General features: G+C 42.5%; 1 protein-coding gene across 2 annotated transcripts in view; it reads right to left on the bottom strand.

The window, feature by feature from the left end:
* The window catches only part of Peli2 (pellino E3 ubiquitin protein ligase family member 2), a 145,315-nt gene that overhangs the window by 89,928 nt on the left and 28,347 nt on the right, over nt 1–27,040 (bottom strand). For both annotated transcript variants that reach the window (XM_063241128.1, XM_003472490.4), the window contains one exon: nt 6,750–6,879. In XM_063241128.1, the coding sequence (XP_063097198.1) occupies nt 6,750–6,879 (130 nt within the window). The remainder of the gene's footprint in view (nt 1–6,749; nt 6,880–27,040) is intronic.

Genomic DNA, 27,040 nt, shown 5'->3' with positions numbered 1-27,040 from the left:
ACAAAAGTCAAAGGTGCACCACAAGGCAAAAGGTATAACAATACGGACGGCAGCCTCCGGAAGCCTTCAGTGAGACCTCCGTGACCATCCTTCTCCACCTGGGTCTTCATCCAGCGGCACATGCCGCTACCACCACTACGACAAACAAGCCAGTTAACCCCAGCTCCATCGAAGCTCGTCCTGCAGACACGGCTTGAGAAAGAGTGCCACTAACACTCATCTATAAAATAGCTGCATTTTCACTGGCAAAACTCATCAAATTCATTACTACAGCAGTGCAAATTTGGAAAGGAACAGGTTTCTCAAGTGGTGTTCCTGGGAGGAAGAGATTCAGAGCATAGAGGCCACTGCTGGTTCTGTCTGGCAGGGCACCTCCTCCTGCTCCTGGGCAGGTACACCCAGCTACTCTCAGCTCTCCTGTGGCTTCTCATTTGCAAAACAAGAAGTCAGTGTGAATAAATTCCTTTCAACTTCAATGTTGTTTGTTTAGAGTCTTCAATGAAAATATGAGTTCCTGAGTCAGATCACCATCCAAGTAAGCTCCAGTAAAAGCATAATTATAAATGCAAGCCTGTTCCCACACTGACATGTTGAAAGCAAGTCATTAATAAAACTGTACTTTAAAGACAATGTAAATTAAATGATCTGTCCAACTGATGCATGGATCAAGTCGAAAGTATAATTACTGTATACTGGTCATGCAGCTAATTACACTGATAATTAAATTGCTGAGTGATAAAGACTCAAACTGTCCTATTCTAACATTCTGAAGCCAAAAGATGGACAGATGGATGGACGGATGGACAGACGGATGGATGGATAGACAGACTGATAGACAGATAGATAGATAGAAGAAAAGGGAGGGAAGAGGTTGGGAGAGGAGGAAAAAGGAAGAAAGGGAAGGGAAGGGGAGGGGAAGAATTGCCTCTGAATTCTTTAACCCCTTCCTTAACCTTTCATTTCCCCCAACGCAAGACTAAAATGGTCTCAGAAATACAAAAGTGTTTTGTTATTTACTTTCCTATAAGTGTCCTGTAAGTTTTCTCTTGCAGCTACAATAAATGATAACAAAACCAAGCAGCTGAAAAACAGTCATGTTTTTCATGACTGTCAAAAACAGCACACCAGACTTGGCTGGTTTCTCTGCCACAGTTGCAGAAGGCCAAGATCAAGGTATTACCTTGGTGGCCCCAGGTTCCACCCTCGCAGAAGCTGCAGGACAGCAGCTGCTTTGGGAGACAGTCAGGCCACTGGTGTGGTTAAGTTTCCTGTGAGTCCCAGGCTGCTGTGTCCTCAGCTTCTGGATGCTGCCTGCATCCTAGTCTCAGGTGCCTTCCTCCACCTGTGCGCCTGGCCACCAGCAGCGCTCAGCCCCCTGCTTTCCGCCACCTCCCTGCTTCTCCAGGAGGCTTCTCTGATCACAATGTGCCCACCTGAACAGTCCAACACAATTTGCTACTTTCTGCTGAACACCTATCAATTACACTCAATTTTCTAACTCTGATATTGAGATTGGTAGTCACCACACATGCCACCATCAAAGCCATGAAAGTCACTTATTAGACAAGATTTTCACTTTTAATCTGTGCTGCTTTGAAACAACCATGGGCCAAGTTCTAAGAATGAATACATTAAAGGGCTATTATTACACTTTAATTGTATTCTTCACCTTTGTCATTATGTAAGTGCAGGTTCACATAATTTATTGGCCAATTTAATAGTTTTCTCTTGTTGTGTTTCACTTGAGATTTTTAAATTTCTGTAATATCTTCTGTTTATTATAGTCTCCTGTATTTGGCTTTTTTATCACCAAATATTGGTCAATTAAATATATCTATGTTAATAATAGAAAACCAAAGAGAAACTTGACCTTACCGTATCATGTACAAAATTCAAATCCCTAATCGTCACCCTGCAATTTCTACTAACGTGAATATTCGAGTATTGTACAACTTTTAAGCTGAATTCACCTAAGTAGTACCAGATGCTGCCCAACAAGGCTCACCACTTCGCCACTGCCACTCCGAGTTCTTACCAAGTGTTCTGTAATTGTCTGGCATTTATTCCATGTAAAATAACAAAAATTTTTCAAGGAAATGTGAAGTGCCTTACTTGATTTTATTTTTCAATCACCCAGAGAGAACAAGTGAGACACTATCATACAGAAACATCCAGAAGTAGTTTCCACAGGACCTCAGCTGAAAGAAATCTCCTCTCCTGCACTGTAATTGCTGCATCTGTGCAAAATTCATAAGGCTTTTATGCATTTCTCCCTGAAACAATTTTTCTCGAGTATATCAAGTTTTATGTCAGATCCTCCTTTCAGTTCTACAAAATCAACAAAAATCATCACACTAACCTCAGTCTTAAATATTGCATTTTCAGTAAATTATTAAAATACTTTTATGTGAAATGGTTGCTTTGTCAATGACAGATGCAATTTTACTGACCTGACTTACAAGTTTTCCAAAAAGTGTTTTTCATCTCAGTAAATATATGTTTTGCAACAAGGACTACAAATTTAAACTGTTGCATTATATTTCTGTAAAAACTGTATTCTGAAGTTCTTGTAAATATGTTTTAAACTGTACAGCATGTCGGTCCTTCATAAATGCTTTTTAGTTTATCAAATATGTATTGATAAAAAGGTTCTGAAAGTTATTTCATATTTTGGAAGCTGACTCAGATTTATATTTTTATTGAAATAATCAAGTTTTACATTCTAGAAATGCAAATTGTTATAGATTTGTATCCTGCACAGTGTAAAAAACATTCTAGACTGCAGTTTAATATTATTATTTCCTCTAAGATTCAAAATACTAACAGTTATATTTAAAAGTCTTATCCAAACACTGTTGTTCCTTTTAACAAAATATTTAAGAAGTGAACTAATTAAAATTTACTGTAGTTTACCTTATTAAATTAATCCTTAAATATAAAAACATCAAACACCTTATACTACTAAACCCAAGAATAACAAGACTATAAAAGAAACCCAAATAAGAACCATTTAAAACTCAACTATTAAAAGCAGCAGCTATCCCAGAGTCTGTGAATCCTGGTAAAATGGTGATTCTCCCAAAGCACAGAAGATTCTGTCCACCTAGGAGTGTGCAAAGGGCTTTGCCCTCCTGCAGACACGGCTGCGAAGATGGGGAGCTCAACAGAGTGGACCTCACTGCACTCTGCAAAGTCACCCTGAGTGAACAGGTCCACACCGCCAAGTGCCACTTCCCATGGTCAGCTACTGAAGAGCTTCAGTATTTTATCAGCCCACGGAACAGCCACACCCATTCCAACAGGCTGCATGGCTCTGCAAGTCCTTGTGAGTGGTTCCCATACTGGAAGCCTGGGCACTGCCCAGCCATCCTGAGAGGTGGTGGCAGGACTCTACTCACGGGGGAGAGGGGGTTGTTCACTTCACAAGGCTCACAGAGCAGGTGAGCATTCACCAGACTCAGGTGGATACAGAGGTCGCAGGCCTCCGAGCTTATATACAGCCAGGTCTCTTTCTGCTGCTCCAGGGTGCAACACAACCGATGTGGGTACCAAGCCCCGCAGGCCTTGCTGTCCCCAAACAGCGAGCTGCACAACCTCTGTGCTTACGAAGCACATGAGTATAGAGACTACCTTAGCACAACAGAGAGGTACTCACTGGGGGCAATGACAGCAAAATAGCCATACCATTAAAACTTAAGCAAGGTCATATACATCAACTGAAATTCTCATTATACCCTTACACTTCTGTGTTTCCCCCGAGGAAACACCCCGAGCCCTGCCTCCCCCTCGGCTCGCCTCAGCATGGCGAGCAGATCCTTCCTGTGTGTCCTACTACACTCTGAACCCCTTTCCACATTCACAGTGACAAATGTGGTCCTTGAGCCTCGCTGTCTCCAGTGTGCTGTGCCACTAGCTGCAGGATACCAGGCTCACAGAAGTCTATCCAGCACCTGGCATGATGCCTGGCCATGGAAGGTGACAGATAAATATTTGTTGAGTAAATGAATGGGTAAATAAATTACTAGGCCCTATGCCTAGATAATAGACCTGCTAAAAGTAAAAATAGCACTTCTGACTTTTTTTAAAAAAAATATTATACAAACAGAGAAATACTTCCGTTATTCTAAAAGCTAATATGTACACAAATAAAAATTACACAAATACAGATTACACAACAGTAGCACAAGCTCACCACCTCCATCTGCCTCAGCTTGGATACTTGGCAGGCACGGAGACTATGAGGTGTTGTTTCTCTGTTGGCACTACCTCCGCAATAGGGTGCCCTGTTCTGCCCCTGCATTGCAGGGTACAGGGAAAACACTCCCCAGCCAAAAGGGACCCACTCACCTTTTTAGGTCTCATTTTCATAGCCCCAGTCAAACAGGACTCTAAATCAGAGTCCTTTAAATATACAAGGGCATGTTCATAAACAGGTGGGATTCCACAGTAGAAGGACAACAGAGCCCACCTATCAACAAGACTGGCAGGACAAAACTGGCTCTAGAGACACAACTTGTAAGAGACCAGACAGAGTGAGAGATTTGTGACCGAGGAGATCTATTACCTCTTCACTGTCTAGACTGCTATTTTACAATTCCTAAGCCCTCCTGGTAGACACAGAAAGCCAAGTAAGGTCAAGGCAGCACCTGGTGGCGATCAGCCCACAATTAACATGCCTGTTCTTCCCATCTTCCTTGGCCATGGCTGGGAGGGAGACTGTGGTTTAGTCTAGCAGATTCCCTCTCCCAAAAATTCTAAACCTTTCGGAGAGTTAGAAGACAGCTGGAGTCAAGTCACTTCGTAATACCTTTGAAAGAATACGCACATTATGGTCTGCTAATACTCCAGCTCTCCTTTCAAGATGCCTGGTTACTCAACCTTTCCCTACCGCAACCAATTCTGTAGTAATTTTCCCCCTTTTTTTTTGAAGCCAAAATTTCTGGTGCTTAAAGTATTACCATCTGACTCAACAGGCTCTTGTCTGTAGCTGATTTGCTCAGTTCACAAATGACTAGCAGGAGACCCTAGGGATATAGTTTTCCCAGATTTTTATAAAATAGAGGGGTCATGACTAAAGCCCAATTTGCCCTACTCTTCGACTGGCAATAGTATGTCTAAATAGGCAACTGTCAAAAAGCTGAATAATCTAAACAACTTGCAGGCAAATCTAGATATAAAGGTAAAATCAGAAAGGCAAAACAGGAGGCGTGGGGAGTGGGAAGGAAGGACTGCGGATTCCCCTCACAATAGCAGGTTTTTATATTCCATTATGAAACGATGTCTGAGTGATTAAAGCCATATTCCCATAACTTAAAAGTAAATGTCAGCCATTCTGTTAATATAAAGTCTATGATTTTTTAACAGTAAATATAAGAAGCTACAGACCCAAAGAAAGAAAAGAAAGACAAACATCAAATAGACAAAATTGCAATGACTGTATCTAACTATTGCAACAATTCTGGTGCTCACAGCACACTTAAAAAACATTTGTCATGGTTTCCTTGTCACTGTTTTTGAACTATAACACTTTCAGACTAAAAAATAATTCTTGTATTTCTCTGACCTCCTGAGATTTTTTTGCTATTTTACATTTTCAGCACTTTTTATAAAGCTGAATTGCTTTGTTTCCCTTAAAAAAAAAAGTCCTTTTCAATTTAAATCTAGTGCATTTTCTAGACAAAACTTATCCAAAAACAAGTGTTAATTTTTTTCCCATTTCCTTGGTACTTCCGTATCTCCTCATGCCCTCAGTAGCACAGGTCGATCTTAACTGAATTCCCACCCTTTTGGGGAGCCCAGCACAGAACCAAGTGGGAGCTTTTCACAAAGGGCCTACACGGTAACACCAAGTAAGCACTGTACATAAGCACCTCCCTAAATCCAGGCTTCCAATCGAAATGGGCACCAAGGCTTACTCACTCCAGACTGCCCAAACCCATGGTGCTGGACATGTATAACCAGCTGCCTCATATGAAATACTGCAGACATATGTAGTTATTTCATAGAAAAAAGAAACTGTATTACACATCAAAGAATTTATTTTATTACAGAAAAACTGTCTTAAGTAGTATGTAAACTATATCAGCCAGAATGGAAACTTATCTCTCCACTCACGTATCAGAAAGAAATAAATTAATCCTTTTTATAAAAAAACTATTTTATTCACTTTAAGAACATGAAAATTAACAGGTGTAACAGACTTCTTATATTAGACCTCCTTGCTTCTTGTCTTTCTAATAATCACATACATTCAGTTCCACATATATGTAGGTTATATGAAAGCACCTACTGTACTTAATAGAAGGAAGTAACAAATTTTTGTGATGCTTATATCAAGATATAATCCAAGACCTCTTTAGCATAAAGAGGTATTTTTCACTGTAACTACTGTACCTTGGTAAGTCTGCTATTTGTTGTGTGTCCTAACACATTAGATCTTAACAGGACAGCTGTTAGTCCATCCCTTCCCTAGATGGGCTGTAGTATCCGAGTCATATGTGGATGTTAATCGCTGTGGGAGCAGAGACAGTGGAGGGCGCTGGCACCTAGTGGGCCAGGCCAATGGTGCTGCCAAGCACACCTTCATGCAGAAGAACAGAGCCTTTCCCAATAGCTGTGCATTCTTGGGTGGCTGAAAAGCTCTAGCCAACACAAGAATGAGATGGGTAGAAAGACAGCAGCTGGCCAGGAGGAAATGTGAGCTGCTGCCCCCCAAGGCTCTCTTGCCTGGCCTGGCCAGACCCACCTACCTTAGACGCCTGGGGTGTGGATATCACGTGGACAGTGCTGGGCTTGACACCGTTCGCCTTGGGACGCTTATAGAGGGCAAAGCGGCTTTTCCTCCGTCCTCTGTCTCCATTAGGTAAAGCACCATTGTACCTAAAAAAGAAAAAAGATGAAGAAGCCCATTTATTTACAGATTTTAAAAGTTTTCAGCATTAAAATTAGGTGCAGTAGGGAAAGGCAAGCATGGTCTTAAAGTTTTGCCCACTAAACTCCCCACAAAAGGAAAGGACTGCAAAACAGATGTCAGCTGTAATGAAATTCAGATCACTTCCAGAAACTTAATTTAACAGTGATGTACAGGGAATTATAGGTTTCCTACTATATAAAGTGAGACTCCTCAAATCTTTTTTCGAAAGAGAGAGAGTACAAACAGGCAGGGAGTATTCTGCAGAGGTCATATTAGTCCTGGCTCAATTCAGCCTAAGCCATTCTAATGGACTCAGGAAAGCACTTGAGGAATCTTTTAAATAAACTAGTTAGAAAACAGCATACTAATTAAGCTCATCTCTCACTCTCAAAGCATTTTAGTACTGTCTGTAAGATCTTTATGTGTAAGGAAACCAAATTTAGCTCCTTGAATTCTTAAAAATTCTCTATATTCATTCTCATTTCTGTTTGAACCCTGCACTACTAGGTTAAGAAAAAAAAAAACAGCCTGCTCAAATTATACATGAGTTTTCATCCATAAACTGAAAAAGAAAAAAAAAACTCCTTAAAGTCATTAGGGAAATACATAAGGTCTGCCAGGTGATTCCTTATGCAAGCATTTGAAAGGAACGCAGCACTGCACTTAGCAGTTCAATTTCAACTATATGGTCTAAGTCTGTATTAACCTGCCCTGAATGCTCTGGCCCCATCCCGCACCGCCACCCAGACGTGACTAGTCTCTGCCTATACCTGGACAAGGCTCCCTTCAAGACAGTAACTAAAAGGGAAAGGAATCGCTTAAAATGTATACGGGTAACCACGGCTGCCCCGCGCTCCCTCAAAACACCAAAGTTGGGACAGCACGACTGAGGATCTTATCCAACAGACCCGGGGCCTTCTGAACCATCCCAGCTCTGCCTGAAAGAGGAGTACAGTCAGCAGGGTAGGGAGGCTGGGTCTGCAGCCTCCTGCAACTAGAAGCCAGAACATGCAGGCACCTGGCAGGTGTGGGGAGCCAAGCCAGGAGCCACATCTGACAATCTGACACCAGAAGTTATTCCCACTGTGTTCATAATCTGTTGCTAACACAAAGGAATGTCAGCTATGTAAAAATGTCTCTACACTAAAGAGATCATTTATTTTAAGTCTCGCTTCTCTCCTTTTTCTCAGGCAAGATCAGAAAGTTATAGATGATTTTCTTAAATGAATTTATGAGCACTACTAATAAGTATCCATGAGTAAAAACCATCATAAACTTACTTTGTTTTCAGATATTTCACACCAATCAGCTCAAGACAAACATTCTAACATTAAGGGAAACATATGAGAACTAATTTACTCCAAGACAGTGCAAAACCTGGAGCGCATTTTCAGAACAATGGGTAGAGACAGCCACCAAAGGATCTGCTAAGGGCTGCAAAGCCCCTCAATGTGACACAGGCAGAGGGCAGCTGGCCTGCAGGCCAGCAGCTCACCAACAGCACAGAGTCTGTCCTTTACCTCCCAGGCAAGCTCAGCACTACAGTCTCCCTGCCACCTGCAGCTGACCCTCTGGAAGTGAGCAGGTAGGCAAGCTGGCCAAGGACACTCTCATCCTGGAAAGTATGAACGGATGGAGACACGGATGGAGACACAACTGCCTAGTATCTGTGGGCAGCTTCAGCTACAAAACATAAACACTCAAGCTGCAGCAATGTCACAACCTGTGTGTGGCAGAAGAAGCAGAGAAAGCGAAGAATGAAGCAGATGAGCAGGACAAACAGCAAAAGACCCAGGAGGAGGGTCCCTCAGGGCTGTTTGTCTCCTGTTAGGGAATTCTTTTTAGTTCAGCTATTAGTTTCTGCTATTTACAAACCCAAAGTCTCCAACACAGTGGGGGCGGGGTGTAAAAAAAGTCAACCTTACCCAAGGAGAAATGTTTCACTTTCCATTGCCTTGTACAAACACTGCAGGTCAAGCAAATAACACGCAAGCCTACTTACAGATCACTCTTACTTCACATACCCTATCTAGTTGATGACGGGTTTAAAAAATCCTATTGGAGATAATTATCATAGTGGTAGAAAAACCAGGTCAGGATGAGTTTCTAATTCGGTTAAACTGTATGGCCATTCATCCAGTATTCACTGTGTCAAGTGCTAGAGTTGCAACAATGAATGTCAGCTTCAGGAAAACAAGTGTGATAAAACTATACTACTTATCTCTGTTAATTCCTCAAAAAGAATAGCTTGTGCTATCATTGTTTGATTGACCATTTTTGGTACCTAGATCTTATAACCTGAACAACTACTAAGATAACAATATGTAATATATTAACTAGTGTTAATTTCCTATTTTTTGCAATTCTGTATCATCTCTTTTTTGCTTTTTAAAATTAAAAAAAAAACAACTCATAGGACAAGAAGGATGAGCTTCACGGAGCACACTGGGAGAGGTGGGAAGTCAGCACTGCAGTGATCTGGAATCCAAGCCGGAAGGACTGGGAGCACGGGCAGGGCCTACACAGAGCACGCCTGCAGGGCGCAGTCCCTAAGGAAGCAGCTGCAGAGGAGAGACGGGCAGGGCCGGTGAGGACAGCCTCTTCCTCCATGAGGAAGGCTGAGGAGCGCGGCTTTGTAAGGGGAGGTGGAGGTGCTAAGACTGGGGCCAGCAGCTAATGAGGATGAATCTATGATGCAATGGCAAGGGTGCACAATGGAGGGCAGACTAGAGGTCCAAGTCCAAATGACTAGGTATCCAGTCAGAAGAGCATCACAGTCAGAGGGGGCATGCTGTGGGTGGGACGGTGGCCGTCGAAAGGATAAGGCCATGACCTGAAAGCTGTGAATGTGACCTGTCAGGAAAAGGGCCTCACAGCTGTAATGAGTAAAGCTTTCCAGGTAAGATCATGCTGCTGGTCCTAAATCCAAGGCAAGTGTCTTGTAAGGCAGAGGCAGGGACAGAGAGGCGATGTGACCCTCTGAAAGTGGAGGCAGACCCCAGCGTGACATCCACAGCCCAAGGAGCACCTGGAGACACCAGGAGCAGGCAGAGGCCTGCAGCCTTCAGAAGGAGCGCACTGCCCACACTGCAACCGCATAGGGAGACCTATGCACCTGTTGCTTTAGCCACCAGGTTTGTGGAAATCTGTCATGACAGCCACCAGAAGCTGTAAAAGCTGGAAACAAAACAATGTGGTGAAAATGAGTTAGAGTATGAAAGTTCCAAGGGTTGTTTTCAGCATTAGGTGGACATCACAACCCCCAGGGAAGCTTTCTAAAAATAGAAAGCTGAGTCCCAGGAGATTCTGATTCAGCAACCCAGATATGCATGGGTACAAAGCTCTACAGGTGATGCTCATGTGCAGCCACAGTTGGGAACCTACAAAAGTCAACAGTCCTCCAACTATGAGCATTCCCATGGCGTTTAAACTGTCACAGGTGTACTGTGTAAGACTCACTTTGTCAGGTTACAGATTCACTCACCAGTCAGGGATTCACTGTAATTTATGATCTCTCTGGACACACAGGTCAACGGAAAAACCACAAAGGCACTGGCCTGGCCAAGGTAAAGGCACAATTTGAAATAGTAACAGAGTTAGCAAGGGATCTCAGCGGACAAAGGCAGGCAACTGGACAGGTAGGTCTGGATATCTGGGGTGCCTTCAGCCCAACACGGTTAAAAGTTAAAATCACAAAAATGAATGAAGCTGCTCAAGAAAAAATGTGCAATATAAAGAAATTAGAAGACTGTACAGTGCCTGAGATAAAACACACCCCAGAACCACGAGAAAGTTTTGCCACCAAAACCAAAACAATTTCAACAGCATTCAATCAGTTCAGAGGTCAGTCATGAGAACAAAACAGAGACACCCACAGGCCGCAGGTGATTGGACATCTTTAAAACAAGGCCAAACAAGCAAATTCCTTCAACTGCATGCCTGAGTCTCCATTCCCACTCCCACCTCTGCAGATGAAATGTCCTGAACAAGCACTCCACACCCATCACTCCACTTCCAGTGCCTGCCAGGACTCTGGAGCCTGTGACAGTTTGATCTTTGCTCCCAAATGGAAAAATGTTTCATCACGTCTTACAGCAAACACTCTCTGCCCTCTCTTCCTGGAGGACTCCCAGTAGCCCTTTTGTCAAGGAACACTGCGAAGTAGGTTAAGGAGAGATGGGAACTCATTTCCCCACTGAGACGTGGCATCTAATTCTCCTCCCCCTAAAGCAGGGCTGGCCTTCATGACTCGTGGCCTGTTTACCAATAGGACAATGATGCTCTAGGACTTTCAAAGCCTCACAGCTTCTGTCGCTCTCCTGGGACCCTGAGAGTCCTTGTTGTAAGAACCTGATTACCCCTGGAGCACGGTGCTGGGGATGACTCAGGTGCTCTGGTCCCAGCTGAGTCCTACCTTCCAGCCCCTGCTATAGCACTAGACGTGGGTGAGGCCACGACAGACTCCAAACCAGACCAGCCATCAGCTGACTACCACCAAGCAACCTTCACTAGACCTGTGGAAAGAACTGCCCAATTCCCAAACCACCTGAAAGGCTACTGCTCTAACAGTGATTATGCAGTGACTGATCCCTGAGACAGGCAGCCCCGGAAGCCTTGCGCAGTCTTCTTCTCTCCTTGTTTCATTATCTCTACACTGGTGCCTGATCTGTTTCAGGTCCAGCCCAGGTAGCTTCTCCTTAAAACTGTGGCCAGCTCTTCCCCTCCATCTGGTCCATCTGCCAGCCCTGCCCAGGGACTTCAAAAGAACCCCATTTTGTGTAATGGGTACCAGACATAATCATGAAATTCTGCTTACAAAGCCAAAGTGTTACTATTCCACAAAAGAAGGTCAGAATGTTCCCTGGCCTGGCAGGATTCAGCCATTAAGTTTGCAGAAATAAAATACCCAAGTGCTGCTGACACAACCATTTCTTGTTGTGGAAGGGGGGTATTCCAATTCAAGCCCACAGGATGCCTTTCAAGCTTCACATTTTTAAAAGAACTTCTAAAACTTCATTTATTTAATAAACTTCATTTATTTAATAAACATATGAGAAAAACTTAACTCTCCCTATACTAAGAATGAACAGCTGGTCTATATAGTAAAGGTATCCAGAAGCTACAAAGGATAGCAAAAATGCTGTGCAAGAAACCTCACCAAGTAGGTTTTTCAAAATTTACAATTGAGAATTCACATATTAATGTAAATTAACAACAATGCTATGCAATTCCTACCTCCCAAGAAACCTGTAAAGGAGGTGGTGCTCCTAGTGAACAGGTGAGAGACTCAGAACCGTAAAACACAGAGACAACACCAGTTGGAAAACGTAAGGCAGAGCTCAAAGCCACATCCAGTTTTGTCTGATTCCAAATTTCATTCTCTTTCTGGCAGACAACACTGACAATTTTTCAGTTCAAGGCATTTCTGGCATGCAAAACAAAGATACAGTCTGGGGAAGATGCCTGACATTAAAAATGTATTTATCAAAAAGGATTTTCTGTAGGAAACAACAGCAAGAGAAGAGGTTTCAGGGACTAACCACCACCCGTTAAGGACACCCCAGGTATCTGCACCAGCCTGCACCTGTACAGTGGCACCCTATGGAATAAGGGGGCTCTAGCAATAGGGGTATCAGCAAGCAGCCAACAATCCTGCTTCAGAGGAGGATGTTTCCTTACAGACCCAAGGCTCTGCCCGCCCTCGCAGCGTCACCCCCATCACTTCCACCCATAAATCACAAGCAACCACTGTAACCAAAGGAGACTGCAGATGAAAAGGACCAGATGCATGGGAGTCAGAGATGGAGCACAGGGTCTGCTGGGAGCTGGGCAGACAGATATCAGCTGCCACTGTGTACTGCACATCAACCAGTTACACCTGTGGACGTTCACATCAACAGTGCCAACTGCCTTCTACTGAACCTGTCACACACCTGCCCTTCCTCACCCCAGTGAACTAATAACACCCAGGGACACAGTGTTCATTTTGCTGTGCTGAAGAAATGTTGCACACGGCTGTCAAATGCAGATCTTGATTTCCAGCTAGGGAATTCCTGGCAGCACCCTAATAGTCTGTTCCAGGAGATGAACTGCTGCGGCCTGCACACACTGGCCCACACAGGAGGGCATCCTGGCCTCGGCTTCAGGTCCTCCAATTCCCCTCTTGTTTAGAAGGGCTTTGGACCCATTAAACATCTATTCAACGTGAGGAGGGAGGAAGAGAGGAGAAAAGGAAGGGAAGAAAACAAGAGAAAGTGGGGGAGAAAGAAAAATCCCATACATACATATATGGCATCAGGTTTAAAAGGTGTGGGATGTCCAGGTCAAGGCCCAGGTCTGATACAGACTCTGCAGGGTGAAGAGAATCAAGGTAGCAGATACAAACCAGTCCTGGTAAATGCTAAGTAAAGTAGGCCAACCATGGGCAGTGTTTTTCTTATCTTGAAGTTTCCCAGTTTCCCATGCTAAAACATTTCCCAAGGATCTTCATTAAAAGGTTCTTCATACCAGGAACCCACAAAACATCACAGGCAAAAGAAAAGAAATCTGAACAACTTGGTTCATTTCATTTTGTGTCGTCTCTTGGTGCCAGGGAATTGAATACATGCTAGGCACACACTTTATCAAAGTTACATCCTAAAGAGTCCTAAAGAGTCCATGCTGCTGCCCTCGTGTCTTTGAGTACTCACTGGTATGTCCTGTGAGTCCAGTTTTGGAACAAAGTCTACTATAGCAGACCCATGTGACGACGCAAGCTGATCTTCCTTGTCTCTTTCACCAGCTGAGACCCTTGAACAAAGCCCATTTTCTTCACATACCCCTCTTTGCCTCTGCATGATGCTTAAAACAGGGTAATCAATAAAGCAGTCAGAATGTTCATATGGCAAGAATGATCACAATAGACAATTTCTAGTCTAGCCCTTTTCTTAGCTGGCTCTATAGATTTACCTCATCTTAATTTAAGATGGGCTTCTATTTCCTTGGCTAAAAATTGCCAGTTCTATTTTTGAAAGAGATTCTCACACCTCTCTCAAACGTTCCCATTCAATATGGAAAGAAAAAGCATTGCGTCCACATAAAATACTGGCCCGCTGTCTAAGACCCTCAATTTATGAAGTCAATGCATTCCCCAGTGCTGGGTGTAACTCAAGTTACTTGTCAACTGAAGGCTCAGGCTCCTCTAACAGCGTTCACAGTCTCTCTCCTGTACACAGGCAGCTCTCAGTGTCCTCTGAGACACTGGCCCAGGATGTCTCAATGAACCCCATACAGGAAAGGGTGTTATGATGTTCCTTCCAGAGCTCTTTAAAGGTTAAATCTGTATGAAAGGCCATCTGGAAGCACCAGTGGCTGGCATGTAGGTCATAACTCCAGACGTTGGTCATACGTTAAAACAAAAATTCCAGCCATAAACCAAATCATTCTTATGTCCAGGCCAATTGTAACTTGAGGGTCCACTGTATTTGGATTTGTATTGATGCTGCAGCTTACAAAACACTCTCAAATCTCTATGGAATTTATACCATGGGTAGCCTTTTTTTTTAATCATGAAGTTTTATAGCTTCTCTATGCTAAGGTATTTTTGAAGGTTAACTTCATTAAAAGGTTCTAGACCTGCATTCAGGAGATTGTCAGTTGTTCCTCCTGGGTGTGCTGCTGTGGCAAAAATCTGGTGTGACCGGAACAGGCCTGCACCATGGCTCTACCTCCACCCCCACGTGACCACGCACAAGTCCCCGGTCTTATCCCCAGCCCCCTCCACTAAGCAGAAAGGCACAGCAAGCACGGCGCTGGGAGCCAGGGTGACACTGACCAGCTCAGCTGCAGGCTGGGCTCCTGCCTGGCCTCCTCAGCATCACACCCACAAAGCTTCTAGCCTTCCCCACCTTAATTCCCTGTTGATGCTTGGTGGACAAATGACCTCAACTTCCTCCTCCATCAGCCTACTAGAAATGGACAAGCAAAGCAAATCCAGTGTACCTAAAAGGTAAAGCAACTTTTTCTACAAAAAGAGTATTAGCTGTTTGCTTTTTAGACTGTTTGCTTAACTTAACTGTTTGCTTTTTGAATTCTTTCTCTTCCTTTTTCATTTCTCACTGGTTCTTTCACTGAATCACACAAGATAATTTTTCTATTGTATTTAATGTTTAACAATTGAGTATTGCTGGAGGACACAACAGTAAACAATTTTTACTAAATACCTCAAGGTAAGCAAAGTGTCAGGAACAGGGAAAACTACGCACACTACTAATAAATACTAGTTCTTTAAACAGTGTTCTTTTATTCTGCTTTTGGACCTAATAATCTAAAATATTTCCAACTAAGTATATATTACAATATTTAGGTCAGAGAATGTGTTTTTAACCCTATGGATAAAAATTATTTTTTAAGTACTGTCCCACATTAATTTTTGATTTCCAAAAGAAGAGAACACATGATGCCATGAAAAACTAAGGCGCAGCACAGAAAGAACAGACACTGATATGGTGTCTGATTTGTACATTTCAAGACCAACCAGGTAAAGATTTATCATTATATGTTATATAATGGTATAATATTATCTGTATCTGTATCTGTAATATTCCACATGTCTATGGATGTTTTACCAATAAATAACTTAGGGGAAAAGATCAAATCCTACACATCTTTTATTGCATGTAACATATGCCTATTTTCTCTCTCATTGCAGAAATCAAGGTAGGCGGGTACACAAGCTATAGTGGTAGACTGCAATCTCTGGTTGCCTTCCACGTTCTCCCTACACACATGCCTTGAGCCTGCCACTTCTGCAGTTCTGGCTGGCTTTGCACGGGACTCCGGGAGGTCACATGACCTGCTCTGGACTGCTGACTAGCAGAGGCTCGCCCTGTGCCTGGCAGCTGAGATTCTGTCTGGCACCTCTGCTATAGTCACAGGAGATGGGGAGGCTCGGAGGACCCCAGACCCCAAAACCCATCCACCACAGCCCCCAGAAGTCCCCTCCATCAGCCCACACATTTGTAAGAATAAGCGATCGTTGTTTTAAGCCACTGAATTTTGGGATAATTTGTTACATGGTAGCATATGGCAATAATTACGCTCTGCATTTCAAAGGCAAATTAAATAGCTTCCTCTGTACCTAGGGAGTTGGGACTAAATATACACAAAATATCAAATAGCCTCTGAAAGTTTTATATATGAAGAACACTCTCATTTAGAAGCAAGAAGCCTAAAATTAGAGATAATTTCAAATGCACCCTTTTTGAAAGTGTATTTCTTAGAAATGCATACTTAACAGGATAATAGTATCAACTTTTATGCATTTAATATCTTTTCCATAAACTGGTATGTCTAGTAATTAAGCCAAACCACGTGCATATTCAAACATCTCAATCTCTAATCAAACTTACACACTAAAGAATTAAGACAAATGACTAATTATTTGGCAAAGCACTGATCCTTTAAAATCTGTTTATACACCCTTCTACTATTTCTGCTATAGCATGAAGGCTCTAGAAATGAGCTTCTCCAAAGCTGCCTCACAAGAAGGGAAATGTTTTAACCAGTATGGCCCTAACATTTTACACATGGTAAGCTGTCGGCACAGTAAATAAAGAAATCTGATCACTTGACCAAAAATTTGAGAGAATTAAGCCAAAAAAACTATTGAGATCTCTATATCATTACTAATCATATCTACTAAAATAATTACAGTTCCTTTTTCTTTTTAGAGATTTCAGGATATATCAGATATAACCTTATTTAAACATTTTATGCATAGACAATTTTTAGAAGTTCCTACAAAACAGGCAAGCCAGAGCAAGCAAATTCAACACTGCACTACGCAGCAATGCCCAAATCAGTTATTAAAGAAATATTTAATTGTTACTGCAAGCAACAATAACCCCTCACAACAGTTCATTACGATGTATTTTAGTCTTGTTCCCTTACCCATGGCATGATTCTACAGGAACAAGTGAATTTACATCAAATATGAGTATTCTTGATGAGCTACAAAGCATTATGCGGCCCCTGGCTTTCCACAATGCATGGGATGCCATATGGCTTCACCCCTTTTGTATGGCATCCATCTGGGTACAAACTAATAGCCAAGCTGGTGATGACCAGGTCAGCTGTCTGGGATTTTTATCATTTTCATTGCCACAGAAAGTTCTGCCAGACGCAGCACTCACACACTCAGCACAGCCAATGAAGCTGCACCTCATTGTCTCACGGCCAGTCAGTGCAAGGACCCTAAAACCTGGTCAATTCTGACACTGAGACTGTTAGAAGTTAAGTTTTGAACACTACGTTTTTTTTTTGAGGGGGGGTTGGGTACCGGGGACCGAACTCACAACCTCACACTTGCAAGCAAGTGTTTGTACCATTAAGCTAAATCCCAGGCTCAGGACACTACATTTCTAACAGGATTCCTTGGAATATTGCCATGAGTAGAAAACAGCCCCAGTCTCCATCTCTCTGCATGAAGCTATTTTTACTTGAGGCTAATGCATCTTCTCTAGGGACATGTACTAGAACTTACAATATAAGTTATTAACAAAGTGTGATTCACCCATAAAAATTCATTTTATAAACAACTTCCACATTTAGACATTACAGACATTATAAAAGTATCTGATACATTTTTTACCATTCCAGATTAATGTTATTAAAGCGCCTAAGGGAATATTTCCTTCACATAGTTAAAGATAAAAAGTAAAAACATTTAACTAAAAATCAATTAAGCACGCCATGATTATTTTATTCAATACGTTAAAGCTCTAGCATACTCAAATTAAAATATAAATATGGGGTATTAACTATTGCAAAAGAAAATACAAAACTAATGTTAATGATACAATAATTAAAACAATGTGCTCAGCACCGGCATTTGCATATAATCCTAGTTACTGAGGAGCTGAGGCTACAATGCAAGTTCAAGACCAGTGTGGAAAATTTAGAAAAACCCTGGCTCAAAACAAAAGAGCTAGAACTTAAGTCAGTGGTAGGTTGTCTGCCTATCCTGCACAGGGCCCTAGGTTCAATCCCTAAAATGAGGGCCAGGGATTTAGCTCGGCAGATCAAGCTCTTGCCTGGTAAGCACAAGGTCATGAGTTTGATCCCCAGTATGAATAAATGAATAAATGAAATAATATATTACTTAAGAGCATAATTACAAACCAAGGGATAAAAGAAAATACCTGGGAAACAGACCCTTGAGTAATACTCCAGAAATGGAGAAAGATCACTATTCAATGAAAAAGAAACTAGATTATTCAATCAATCATGCTGGAGAAACTGAAGTTACTACGGGGAAAAAGTTTAGACTTGCATTTTGCATTCCACCACACAGTGCTCTCAAAGATACTCAAAAGATAAACATCATGAAATTAAGATAAACAAAGCTCACTATCTTATGCCTGGATTAGGAATAATGTTCTAACTATAAAAGCAGGTTTGATACAGGTAAATGTGCAAAAATCTGAAATTTCTGGATTTCTAAAATTATGAAATTACACATTCAACAAACGTAGAACAAACTATTAACATCTTTAATAAGCACGTGTTTGGACAAATGAAGGAAAATAATCTAAACATTTGCATAGATACATAATAGAAAACATTGGCAAAGAACAATTCACACAGGAAACAAATGACAGCATCTAGCAGATAGTTTTTGAACTGTTCGATCTCATCAGGAATTTTTTAAAAGCATTATTTCCAAACATATTGTCAAATTCTACTTTAACATCGCCTGATGAAAAAGTTCACTTGCACTATCTTCACACAAAATAATTTAGCAACACACATCAGCATCATGATGAAGGGACTCATGCATTCAGTAATTCTCATCTGAGGAATCCATCCTAAGGATGTAATTCTGAAACAAAAGGCAAGTTTTTGCACAAAGACGTTTATTATGTAATTATTATAGTGGCAAAAGATAGTACATAACAAAAATTAACAGTGAATTAAATAAACTTGTGGGGCACGCGTTTGTTTGGGTCTTGTTGCTGCAACACTGGCATCAAACCAGGACCCGGGACTGCCAGCTACGTATTCTGCCACTGAATGTATCCTACCCTCAGGTTAGTAAGGTCCGTCAAGTGTCAGTCCCACACAATGGCATCACTGTACCTCAAATTCTCAGGAACAATGACAGCAGATGAGAACCGGTATTTTCATTCAATATGTTAAGATATTTAATAGTCATGGAAAAAAATTGAAGTAGATAAACCAGTGGTTGTCTGCCTTGACTTGACTTTGTTTTTTATATCTTCTGTCTTAAAATCAAAATAAGCATTTTTGAAAGTACATATCTTGTTAAATAAGGTATCCTTTTCATTTTAATTTCCAAGGATTGAATAAAATATTCAATTTAGATTTAAAACAAGTCCCAGAAAATAAAACCAACACTTAGGATGTTAAGATTTAAACTAACACTCCACAGGGCTGCATCTAACGTGTTAGATGGCCATAGTGGCCATGCATGGGCGGCAGGCGGGGACGTGGGAGTTGGGCTCCCAGGAGGGCAGCCCTGTGCCCCTGCACACCACACTTGATCACACCTGGAGGAGCCGCTGCTCCACAGAAAACTTCCTGCACCTGTCGCTCACCTAGCCTTCTCACACTTTCTTTTTTAAATAAAAAAAATTCCATGGTTTTCTACTTCTACCACAGGTTTTTATTAACATGGCTAAGCTTAATTTTTTAAATATAGAATCTTAGTCAAACCTTTAGCTTATGTAATTTACATGGAGTACATGGAATTTGTACATGGAGTACAAAATTATTTTTAAAGCCTGTAAGACCTACTTTGGAAACCGTTAAATGTGAAAGGTGTCTGGATTAATTCCAAAACTGTGCAGAGAATTCCTCTTCCCCAGTTACCCTCAAGACACACAGGGTGCTGTGCTGCAGGATGAATCCTCCAGCAGCTGGCAGGAGGCTGGGGCCCGGGTGCCTGGCACCAGCCACTCGGCAAGGACAGGCAGGGTTCCCACACTGCCAAACAGTGGTGCTACTCAAGAACAAACCAACAAGCCGGTTTATTTTCAAATGAGTCTGCAAAGTCAACTATAAAAATTAAACAAGCCTTTTTTTCTGCCATCCTTCTCACAGCTTTTAAAAAAACATATTCATGCTAATGTACCCTGCCAATCTCCAAACGGAAGACACAGTGTGCCAAGCTTCCCAGTCACCTGGCCCATCACCCTGCTGTGGGGCACACATGGCCTCATCTAGAACAGGCCCTCAGCAGTGGGAGGACCATCTGCATCACCCAGGCTGTGCAGGCACAGCATGAGGCCCACCAGGCAATGCCAAAGAGGGGCTAACTCCTTGCAGAAACAGCTGGACCGGTCTTTCTAATACCTTCCTACAGGCTGGAACCACCCGGCATATGTGCAACTGTGTCACACCGCCCCGTTGGACACGCCCAGCTGCAAGATATAAGAACCATGGTCCCGTGATGATGTGTTAATACACACTTTTTCACTGACAGCAATTGGATGTGAGTCTCAGTATGTGAAACAGGACTTTACAGCATCTTTTTACAAATATACCTGCATGTGTCTGTTAACTATAAATTAATGCACTTACAAAAGGAATGCTCAAATGCCTTCCTTGGTATAATAATGACAAGCTACACTGAGGAACAGAAATGAAACACTGAGAGACCAAAACCATAAACCCAGATGAAAAGCTCTTCCCATACTGATCCATGACCTGAGCACAGCAGAAGCCAATGGTCTCTTGGAGCCTTGCAGTAAATCATAGGCCTGTGGCCACCTGGGAAGTCCCAGTCCCTACTCTTCCTCCCATGGAGAGAGTGTCCACTGCCCTCAATACATCTTCCCCCTTCTTCCTTTAAATAAAACAGTAATCCCAATCACTAGCATTTCTGTAATATTTCCTTTGTACCCTGAAAGATCCTGAATGCTTTATATGTATTATAATTCTCACAGTAACACTCTGAGGCAGGAACTCCTGCTACCTCCACTCTAAGGATAAATAAGCATACACAGAGAGCTTAAGCAACTTTCCCAAAATTGCAAAGCATTTAAGGGGCAGAGCTGGGAATCAATCCAGTTCTCAGGAACTCCCCTGGTATCCCTTGCTGCTAGGGACTGTCTGGAGAGAAGGTGGTATACACCACATACTGTACACAAGGCTGGCCCCTCTCCTTAGAGCTGAAACCAGGGCCCCTCCCAACCTGTCCCCTGACTGAACCCCAGCTGCAGACAGGATAGCTTCTTCTGTCAGGCTGCCTCCCTGAGAAGAACAGGACAGTAAGCTGGTCCCAGTGTGCCTACAGACCCCAGCCAAGTTCTCAGGCTCAGGCTACTCACTGAGAGAAGACACAGCTCTGAACCTGCACTAATCCTGCCTGCATGTCTTTGGAGCAACTTTGTAAAATGAGCTTAATTTCATTTTAGCCCCAAATTTTGTCTTCTTAAAATCCACAAATACCATAAAATTTGTTTCTTGATAGAATCTGGCTCTGAGTCTGGGTCCAGATAGCAACTTACTAAGTGGCTACATGACACTCTTCTAGTACACTCACCTCACGCCACCCTCACCACAGGTACACCCTCATCTCATCTACACATACCCTACATCCCGGCACCTCGATGAGTGAAGAGGAGCTATCCCAGGCTGCATATAAAATATATAGCACTTTTAACTATGTGTATACAAGCAGACAATTTCCTTTGTTTTTAAATATGTTATTAAAAAGAACATAAGCCCAACTATAATGATTAAATAAGAAAACTTCCATGGGCTGCTGCATAACAAACACTGTCTTCAGAGATGCACACACAGAGTGCGAGCGATGCCGGTCACTGCCACGTTCTACTGGCCACATCACACAAGCAGATTTTGCATCTGGCACTTTCAGGTTTCCAGTCCTGGGCCTGCCTGCATGGGGACTTCCTGTCCCCCATTCAGTTCACACTCCAGCACCACATCATCACAAAAAAATTTAATGAAAATTGCATGGTGTTAAAAGCTTAGGACCTTGTGGGCCACATGACCATGCAAACATTTTTAAACATTCTTAGTGAAATACCGCCTCCAAAAATTCACCAACTTACTCCACAAGGCAGTACTATGTCACACGCAGTCTAACCTGAAGAACCATTTATCTTAGTGTTACTATTGGAAATAGTTAAAAGTAAAATACATAAATAATGTGAGCAATAATAGAATTACACTGAATCAACAGACACACAGGGCATTCCCAGAAATACATCTTCATTCTTCCAGCCTGCTTCGTTACTTTATTTACTCTGGCTTCGATGCGGGAAACTGCTTTTTTTTTTTTTCCCCTGCTGGTACACCAGTGGTTAATGCTACATCTTCATGTAGCTTCCAGACACACGTAACAGAGACACTACTTTCTGCCAGGGACTTAAGCCCTACAATATTTTCTCCTTAAACTACTCTGCTTTGGCGGAGATAAAATTACTTTGCTTATTTGTCCTCACCCTCACCTTAAGAAGGACGCTAGTGGGCATAATGAGAAGGCTGTGTTATGCAAGCTTCCCTTGCCAACACTGCTGCTGCCCACCCCACAGAGTTCTAGAAAAGCCATTCGTCTTGCCAGAATGCAGCTGGGACCACCATCAAGAGCCACAGGGACACAAGACCTGTTAAGACTCCCACTACCACCAAAAGGAAAAAGGCAGGAAAAGTCCTGCTCTGTACATCAAAGGAAGATGGGCAGTGTCTTTTTAATAGTAATGTATAAAACACAAAATATTTAAGAACGGTATTTGGTGCTCTTAGGCCAAGGACAGAAAAAGAAAGAAAGTGGGCTGGGTCTCCACTGTCCTAAAAGGCAGAGCTTGCCACATGCTTCTGACTTTCACAGATCGCTTCTTACTTTCCACAGCACCCACCATGTGCCCTCCCCAGTCCCGAAGACTCCATACTTGTCATTCATGAACCCCTGAGAACGCACACTGGGGCGAGGCCTATAACAGACACCAGGGTTTAACCTGTGTCATGAGCACAAGTACTTGGGGACAAGTTAAGGAAGAAGTTTTGGAAAAATACAATGAAGACCCAGGAAGGAAGACAGGATTAAGGGGTGGGAGTGAGAAGCACCCACAACGGAGCACCCACAATGAACCTAGGAAAGATAAAGCTCCATTTTCAGTACAGAGGAGGACCAGGGAAAGCAGACAACCAGACCAGGACCTGCCACAGTCCAGAGAGCCAGCAAATGACATCTGAGAAGTCCCGCACCTCCGTGGGGGGCAGGTCACACCGCAGTCCCCAAGAGGGCAGGCACTGTCAGCACTGTGAAGGCCCTTTGCCCCGCAGGTGGATGCACTTTAGCCTAGAGCAGTCACACACATGCACATATGCCCACATGCATGCATACATGCATGCACATGCACAGCATGCATGCACATCATTACGAGGTCACATAAATTGTTTTTCATTGTTGATAGATCCCTCCAGCAGCACTGCACAGGATGAACTAGAATGGAGAAAAGATGGAAAGGAATTAGGAGACTACAGTCATGGCCAGGACAGGAAGGAGACATCAGACTACAAGGTGAAAAACAAAGCTATAGCCCTGAGGGAAGCCTCCGGTGACCTAAGGCTCCTGGGTCACGTGGCTTCTGCAGCCCCTGCCCAGCGGAACAGAGAGAGAGAGGCAGGGGAGGAGGACTGGAAGGGCAGGCAAGAGGGTCTTGGTGCTGACTATCACGCTGTAAGAAAACAGAGGATGTGAACACAAACCCCAGCCTGCACGTGTCTGTCCCAGAGCTGGGTGCATGCAGGACATGCAGTATCACAGCAAGTCTGATTCTGAGGCCTTTGGTCACACTAATGCACTGTAGTCCAAACAAGGCTAAACAGTGTCCAAGTTTCCCCTTTCCCTGTACGCCCAGACCACACACTTTAACATAGCTGCTCCTCCTCCCACACATTTATCTTTCCCCTTATTTCCTAAAAGCAATAGTCTGAAAATCCTATTGCAAAACAGTTACCAAGAGGGGACCTTATTTTAACCCACTCTGGGATCACCATAAGGGTGTTCTTCCAGATTCCAGGGACTGACAAATACTTTAGATAAAACCAGAGCTCACAAAAAGAAAAACTATTATTAACATTAAACTTCAGAACAAAGAAAGTAATGTCCACAGAATGCCATTCCACACAATTTAGAGCTGGTGCAGGAATTCAGAACCGCCAGCAGGAGACAAAGAATAAGCTCATGCCACTCCCACACACCCACAGCCTCTCCTCCCCTCTGCCTGTGCACATGTGCTGCTATTGAGTAACCACAGAGGAAAACCCTGGGGCCTGAGGCCAGTAATACTGAGTACTTAGTGTCAGGAAACAGCTTTTCTGGAAAAGCCTGGCAGCTTCTTTAAAAGTTAAATACACACAAATCAGAAGACCAAGCCATTGTACTACTACCTACCAAAGACACCAAACCCCTGCACCTGACCAGGGAGTGACTGTGTATTATAGCATTATTCACAATAGCCAGAAACAGGAAAGAACCCAAGCATCCATCAACTGCTCCACATCTAAATCCAACATGCAAATCCATCAACAGAGTCTCACCTAGTTCAAAAGGAACCAAGAACTAAATTGTTTTTAATTAGATGCTGAAAACATGCTAAATGAAAGAAGCTGGACATAAAAGGCTAACAACTATATCATCCTACTAATCAGAAGTTTCTCAAAAAGGCAAATTACACAGACAGAAATTAGCAGTTGCTTTGAGCGAGGCTAGGAGCAGGAATTGACTGCACACTGGCAGGAGGGGGAAGGTAGATACTGAGAATGTTCTACAACTAGACAGTGGGGATGAATGTATAAAGGAATACACAGGTTGAATTAAACATCAGACTGCACAAGGACTAGATGAACTATATGACATAAGGTATATCTTAATAAAGTTAAAAAAAGTACAAAAACAGAAAAGAAAGACTAACATTGTAACACAAGCTCTTAAAAAAACCTCTCAACATGCAAAGAGAAAAATTCCACAAGGACTGTACTAGAATGCTGCTCATAACTTGAGATGTTCTCCTTTTACGCATATATCTCCTTGTACTGCACCATCCATGTCTCGAGGCCCTATGACCTTGAACATGTTGTCATCTTTGCATGAAGTGTCCACCCTAGTTTGTCACCTGACCAACTCATTCATCCTTCCAGTTTCAACCTAAGACCTAACACCTTCCCCTGCACCACTACCCAGCACCTCATATCTGCTCAGTTCAACAATGGGCACAACTTATGCCAACAGTGTCTGTACTGCTTCCTTCTGAGCCAAAGTGGGTACATGGACATGTTCCTGAGGATCCACAAGATGTCAGAGAGCATTTTAGGTCCTCTATTTTCAAGATCCTAAATTGTACTGCATTCCAAGTAAAAAACAGGCACACTTACCACTCTCATTTCCTGGCACTAACAAGTAACAAAAGAAGGAAGATGTGCCACATAGACATGTGCTTGGGCCACAGAAGGCCACGTGAATCACACTGTACCCTGCAAGATTCAGGACTGCGCAGTTCCCAGATAGCACTTTCGGCGCCATGACTGAGTCAGCCCACCAAACTCCAAACCCTGGCATGTATGAGTCAATGCAGTATTTTGTACTGGAAATAATACTTTTGTTTTAGCAAAACAATATCATCTGTCACATTAAATTAATACAGTAATTGGACATCAATGGCTTTGCAGCTTTATTTTTCACTATTGACGGACTTTTGTTTATAGTCGTAAGAGATATAAGCATCGGGTGTTTATTCCTGGCTATTAGTCTCTACATATCTGAGTAACACTGTAACAAAAAGTAAGTCAAAACTCTTGACTCCACAGAGCTTTTGACTCAGGAAACAAGAGAATATACTCTTCCACAGAAGATCCCCCTCTTCCCTTCATTAACCTAAACCCAAGGTACAGGGGATACCTCCTAAGACCCAACTGAATAAATGATAATTTGCATCATGTTGCTATTCCAAATCAATAAAAAATGGGTACTTTTACTATATGCTATTGGCATCAACTAACTTATTTAGAACTTTAAAGTATGAGGGGCTAAGTATAAAACTAACCAAGCAAATGAGGAAAGCTTGGAAAGAGAGAAGCAGGCAGTACACTGTTTCAATACTAACCAGCCATGGTTTTCATCTAGATGTCCCCTCCAACCTCATGTGGTCACAGGTGGGGCTTTTTGGAAGTGGCTGGCTCTAGAGTGTGTGATGCTGGATTAGGGTGTGATACTGGGTTTAAGGAACGCCCACCCTGGGTGTGGATGGCACCACACAAAAGGGGGGTAACCTGGAAGGGATAAAAGAGAGAAAAGCAGCAGCTGCTGCTTCTGCTGCTGTTGCTGCCTGCTGACTGCTGCCCTGCTTTGCCATGGATCACTTTCTTCCATGGTGCCCCTCTGCCATGCCGCCCTGCCTTGGAGCCACCCAGCTATACACTGAAACTTCTACAAACTGTGAGCCAAAATAAACCTGTCCTTCTCTATCTAACCCTCAGTGTCGGGTATTTTGTCTCAGCAAGGAGAAAAGTAATTCAGATTTAACACAAGTGAAGAATATTTATGAAACATTAGAATTGAGGACTTAACCTATTACTCTCTTAATCTTTCTCTATCCTTCTTTTTCCAAACTGGACCTTCCAGTTTGTTCTTCTCACAATGGGAAGGCTGGCAAAAGGAAGAGCTGGTAATAATGAACTATTAGGACGGATGGCCTTATCATTTTATCTACCTGACAACTTATACCAAGCACTTTACTAAGTGCTGGCGATACAGGGTGGCCACAGGGCCAGGAGCCCAGCGATGAAGGCAAGCAACAAACAAAACTATAAATAAACAGGACAACAGAAATGCTGCAAATTGCTATTCTATGTTCATTATGTCCATAAATTTTACAACCAGTCTCCAAATATTAATGATTTTCTAACATTATTCAAATGTTAACCTGGTGATTTTGTAAAGGTATTTAAGTATTAAAGTCCATCATTAGTTAACTTTTTATAAAACATAGAGGTTAGAGTTAACTGAATGATGTCAGGGTGGAATTAGAGTTACATAAGCATGAACATTAATTTTTGTGTATTTACATATATATTACTCCATATTCATAAAAATGAATA

This window comes from Cavia porcellus, unplaced genomic scaffold (genome assembly GCF_034190915.1).
Source record: "Cavia porcellus strain 051 isolate PalLab524CR breed Dunkin Hartley unplaced genomic scaffold, mCavPor4.1 scaffold_31, whole genome shotgun sequence".
In the NCBI taxonomy this organism is placed as follows: Eukaryota; Metazoa; Chordata; class Mammalia; order Rodentia; family Caviidae; genus Cavia; species Cavia porcellus.
Note: the sequence above shows the minus strand (reverse complement) of the source record. Positions and strands in the feature narration are given on the sequence as shown.